This window comes from Mercenaria mercenaria, unplaced genomic scaffold (assembly GCF_021730395.1).
Source record: "Mercenaria mercenaria strain notata unplaced genomic scaffold, MADL_Memer_1 contig_2901, whole genome shotgun sequence".
NCBI lineage: Eukaryota > Metazoa > Mollusca > Bivalvia > Venerida > Veneridae > Mercenaria > Mercenaria mercenaria.
Window position 1 is genome coordinate 70,358 of NW_026460991.1, and position 5,836 is coordinate 76,193.

A 5,836-nucleotide genomic window follows, 5' to 3' on the forward strand; every position below is an offset into this window, starting at 1 on the left:
TTTTCAATGATTGGTTTCGGCTTGAGTAAGCTGTCATAAGTTTGTTTATCTAATAGTATAACATTGACTGAGCTACCGGAATCGATTAAGATATTTGTAATTTTACCGTTTATACATAAATCCATGGTAGCGGGAGTGCTTGTGTCCGACATGTTGAATAGCTCATATTCCTTGCACTGTTCCCGATTTCCAAGATTGTTTACTCCTTTTGTTTTACACATTTTTGTGAAGTGTCCGATATTTTTGCAGGCTAAACACGTAATATTCCGTGATTTCCGACAATCTTTACAATAATGTCCCTTGTTCCCACTTTGATAGCAAATTGCTGTTTGTGTAATATATTGTTTTTACTGTATCCAGCGATTTCCCAGACTATTTACACTTTTGGTTTTACACATTTTTGCGAAGTGTCCGATTTGGAGCAGGCAGAACACATAACATTTCTCGATTTCCGACATTCTTTCCCATAGTGTCCCTTGTTTCCGCAACGATAACAAACTGCTGTTTGTGCACTATATTGCTTTCCCAAATGTCGGTCTGTTTGTCTACTTGGTTTTATATTTTGTCTGTTTGGTTTGACAGAACTGTATTCTGAGTTCCGTCTTGTTTGCGTTTGAATGTTATTTACTGTGAAGTTGTTGTTTCCTGTCATTTTTTCTGTATGTAATGCCGACAGTTCAGACTTTGTTTGGACTTTTTCTAAGGTCAGTTCTGTTTCTTGCAATAGTTTTCGACGCAATGCACTACTTGAGCATTTTTCAATTATTTGATCGCGAATCATGTCATTTTTCTGGGTCTCTGGAAATTCGCACGATATTGCCAATTTCGACAGCCTCACCACGAAATTATCAATTGTTTCATTCTGTTCTTGACCCGCTTGACGGAATATATGTCTCTCACACGCCACGTTTTTCTTTGGTGCAAAATATTGGTTAAGTGACGTAACTGCATCGTTGTATGATGTTCCTGTTTCTGGCAATGTTTCGAATATATCCTGAATTTGTTCTCCCGATACGTGTAACAGTAAATTACGTTTCTGTTCATCTTTGGTTATATTTGCGGCACCGATGAAATAATTAAAACGTTTGATGTATTGTTCCCATTGTTTTGCCAAATTTGCGTGTTGTCCTGTAACTATAAACTGCGGTGGTGTTGACACATCAAGTTTTGCAGCCATGATTGTCTTTGTTGGCTTTAAAAAACACTGATAGTCCTGCTTCACTAGTATTAAATTTTATTGTTTTATTTTGTTACTTCCATTTTATTTTGTTTTTCTTTTTTTACACAATCAAATCCTTCATCCTCGTCGCCAGTGTAATGTATCGGGGTGTTATGTTTTTACACAAGATATAGGAAGACAACATAGTTGGTTTATACTGGTTTATTTACATTGTTTCTACTACCGCATTTTCATGACTATCCTAGAACTAACTAACTCTGGTCAGTGGCATGCATGCATTACATTTAAGCCACGCCTACTGGTACATGATTGGCTATAGAGATATTACACCAATGTCAACCATTGTCAAGCTTTGTCATAAATGGTTATACCATGGACATCAATGCTTTTGATACTTTTCAAGCATCACGAACCACGGTCAACCATGCTAACTCAACATATAATAATTACAAACTTCACATAATCATAGAGGCCATTGAGCCAAAGTGCAGTGTCAAGAATCATAACTATACCTGACCTAGCTTTTTAATTATCTTCCTTTAGTATAAAAAATAAGGCTTGTCCGGTGCATTACTTGAAAAGTGGCATTTCATATGATAGAGGCCATTGACGGGAAGTGCAGTGCTAAAGAACCATAACTGTAACCTATCTAGTTTTTGAATTATCTCCCTCTGTTATACAAAATAAAGCTTGTCCATAACATTACTTGAAAAGTATTAACGGCATTTCATTGAAACTTCAAAAAAATGATAGAGGCAATTGACGGGAGGTGAAATGTGAAACCATAACTCTACTTTACCTAGTTTATACAAAATAAGGCTTGTCTGGAGCATTACTTGAAAAGTATTAATGGCATTTCATTGAAACTTCACAAAATTATACAGGCAGAAATTACACTTAATGATATGTCCCTTGCTTTAATTATCTCCCTTTATTCAATTTTCTTCTTTTTTATTTTTTTATTATCTCCATTTTTTTGGGGTGGGGGGGGGGGGGGGGGGGGGTCTTATACGTTATTCCCCATATTGGGACAAGCACGTGCATCGGGGAGCATCATTCGGTTTTACCGATACCTTGGTAAATATGGTAAATATTAATGTGTAGGTGCCATTACATTTTACGGACGTCACAATATACACATGCTAGTTCTGGCTAACATAACTTAACTGACGCTGATCATCCGTAACAACTGAGCATATAAACATCTCTGAAGTGAAATTTTTTAGCTATACACATGCTTATAATTCTAGTTTTGAAATGGATTTTAATTATCTGTGGGGATAGGAAACGGTCCGGTAATGAATATACGTCAATAATTATACGGTATTACCCGGTGTATATGGTACAGTGCTTTAGGGTATAGCAGATTTTAGGGTATAGGGGATAGGTTTATAAATTTTGCATTTAGACTTGAATTATTGTATAAATTTTTATATCGTTCTTTTACTGGCATGCAGACAGACATTCTGACATACATTTTAAATCATTGCTTTTTGTGTTATTTTTCATATGTTATCAAATAAAAATCGAGGCTATCCTTTACTGACTAAATGAGTATGTATGTAAAAAGCATCAATGAATGAAAAGTGTTTGATAGGAATTTAAAAAACTTCATGTTTTTGAAAAGAGAATACATTATTATTCTGATTTATAGTAAAAAAATCTTGGGAAGTTTGTTTAGATGTGGATTTTAAACTAATAATGGGAAAAATTACCAAAGCTATCCTGTACACCATAAACCAGCACGAATGTAAACAATCGCGTGGGAGAATTCTATTAAATGCTGAATGTTTTAAAAAGAATAGCTGTTTTCTGTCTGATATGCAGAAAAAAAACTACTAATTTCTGTTTCTTTGAATTAGAATGCAGGAAAAATTAGTTCGCTATCCGCTATACCCTAAAGCACTGTAGCAGTTCTTAGACAAAAGAAGCTGGATCTAATCTAATAAGTTTGAGTTCCATGAGTAGATAACTCTTGCAACCATGTTTCCTGACTTGGATTTTATCACTCTAGAATTCTTCAAAGTAGAATATTTTTTTTACAGTTTCCTAGATAAAACCACACAAATTTGGTACCATTTTGAAGAGTAAAAAAAAAAACCAAAAAAAGAAAAAAAACACTTTCATAGGAATAATGTGATTTTGAATTTTTGATTGACTTTGATGAAATATAAAGTGCCATCAAGCAGAGGCTAGATGTCGTTTATTCTGCTTTAAATAAAATTACAAATCATTTGATTTGATGTTATAATGGTTTGAACATAAGGTTCTATGCACCAGAATTTTGATTTTAGTTTTAAATAATGGTGGTGCTAGTTATGCATTGAAATTTTAGTGAGATGTGAAAACTAGCGCTATATTCTTTTACTTAGTATCTCCTGTTTGAAATGTAAACGTACTGATTCTCATTATATTCTACCTTGAAATGTTTATTTCTAACACCAGAGTCATGTTTTGTCAGAAAAAAATCTATTTTTAAATGGATAGAAAATATGATAAACTAGTATGTGATCCCCTATTGGTGAATTGGACAAGTTAAAATATTTCTTCATAACTTCAGACATAAAAGATTGATTCAAATAAATGACATATTTATATGAATGCGAGCAATTGTTCTAAGTGTTAGTAAGTTTAGATATCATGAAAGTCTACATGCTAAAAGTGTAGATAGTGATCCGCTATTGGCTAGTTGGTTGTAGTTTTTACTGACTTAAGAGTAGCTAAAATATTTCAGCCTAAAATATATGCTGTTATGGGTCTCAGAGCTGAAAGCTAAATTGTGCCAGAAATCTGTCACTCTATTTTTAATTGTGTCTCCTACATGTAGTGGGGGAGACATACTGATTTAGTGCTGTTGGTCACGCAGTTCCTCAGACACCATGCACTAGGAGTATTTACACCAAACTAAACAGGAGTGATCATTTCCAAGCCTTGTTTTGCTCATAGTAGTATTAAATATAGCGTTTTTGGCATTTTGACCCCACTTGACCTTTTGACCACTTCTAAAAAACCGACTAATGTCGGACAAATTAAAATACTTTAAAAACCACAGATTTCAAACATACTAAAAAGTTTTAAACATATAATATAATGAGTTTACAAAATAAAATATATTGTTTGAAAGAAAGAAGATTTCCCCCATTATGTTATAACAAAAAATGGGAGAAAAATGATAAAAGCTACCTGTTCGTCTTGTGGGAAAATGAAAGCAAAATTTGTTAAAAGTACTATCAAAGCAGGTAATTTAGATATTCATAAAGCAATGTTACCTTTATTACCTAAAAAAGGTTTAACACTTCCAGGATATAATATATATATTGTGGACCAGGAAATCCTTTAGATAACGGACCTCCTGTCAACGAACTGGATGCAGTATGTATGGACCATGACTTTTGCTATGACAGTGGTGTAAAAAAGAGTACATGTGATAAGCAAATGCTTTCCAATTTAAATAACACTAAATCAAAAACATTTGGAGAAAAGATTGCAAAACATTTAGTTGTAAAACCAGCTATCAAAACGAAATACAAACTTGGGTTGGGACAAAAACGAAAGTCAAAAAAACGGGAAAAGGGGTAGAGTATACCCCGGAATCACATGGAGTGATGAATTAGCAGAAGAATTACACAAACCAATTAAAAGGAAATTTAGGAAACGAAGAGTGATAGTTAATGATATTGATGATACTTGGTCAGCTGATTTTTGTTGACATGCAAGCTTTTTCAAAATACAATAAAGGAGTAAAGTACTTGCTAACCGTTATTGATATATTCAGTAAATATGCTTGGTTATTCCATTAAACAATAAAACTGGAGAATCTGTTACTGAAGCATTTGAAAAAAAAAATTTTAGAAGGACGATTACCAGTAAATTTATGGGTAGATGAAGGAAAAGAATTTTATAATAAAAAGTTTGAATCATTTTTGAATAAAAATAAAATTAATATGTACCATACATTTAATGAAGGAAAGGCTGTAGTTATTGAAAGATTTAATAGAAGTTTAAAAAGAATAATGTGGAAATATTTTACAGCAAATAATACTTATACTTATTTAGATAATTTGCAGGATATGGTTGATAAATATAACAAAACAAAACATTCTAGTATAAAAATGACACCAACCGAAGCTAGTAAAAACTTAAATAAAGGTACTGTTTACTTTAATTTATATGGTAATTTAAAGATACCAAAAAGTAAAGCAAAATTTAAAATTGGTGATCGAGTTCGCTTAAGCAAACTTAAAAGACATTTTGAAAAAGGATATACACCAAACTGGACAGAGGAAATATTTATAATTTATAAAATTAATAATACAAATCCCAGAACATACTCTATTAAAGATTTAAATAATGAAATAGTTCAAGGTTCATTTTACGGACAATAGAAACAATAGATCAATTAATTATTCACTTAACTAAACTAGCTGCTGCTTACAGAAAAAGTTATAAATTTTGTGGGAGAGTAAGTACTGGATTATATATTACAGCAGGTGTCTTTGGTTGTTCAGCTGCATTAGCACTTGTTCCAGCTATTCCTATATTTGTAGCAGTTGCTGGCGCTGTTCCATCAGTAATTACCATATTTACTAACAGATTAAAACTTGACGAAAGAAATTTTTTTTTAAAAGCACATCATCACAAAAAAAAAACAACTTA

The 5,836-nt window shown here is 32.5% G+C and overlaps 1 protein-coding gene across 1 annotated transcript; it reads right to left on the reverse strand.

The window, feature by feature from the left end:
- Positions 1–376: 376 nt before the first annotated feature.
- LOC128552552 (uncharacterized) lies at positions 377–1,177 on the reverse strand. Its single transcript, XM_053533595.1, has one exon. The coding sequence runs from the start codon at positions 1,175–1,177 to the stop codon at positions 377–379; it is 801 nt and encodes a 266-aa protein (XP_053389570.1).
- Positions 1,178–5,836: the final 4,659 nt, after the last annotated feature.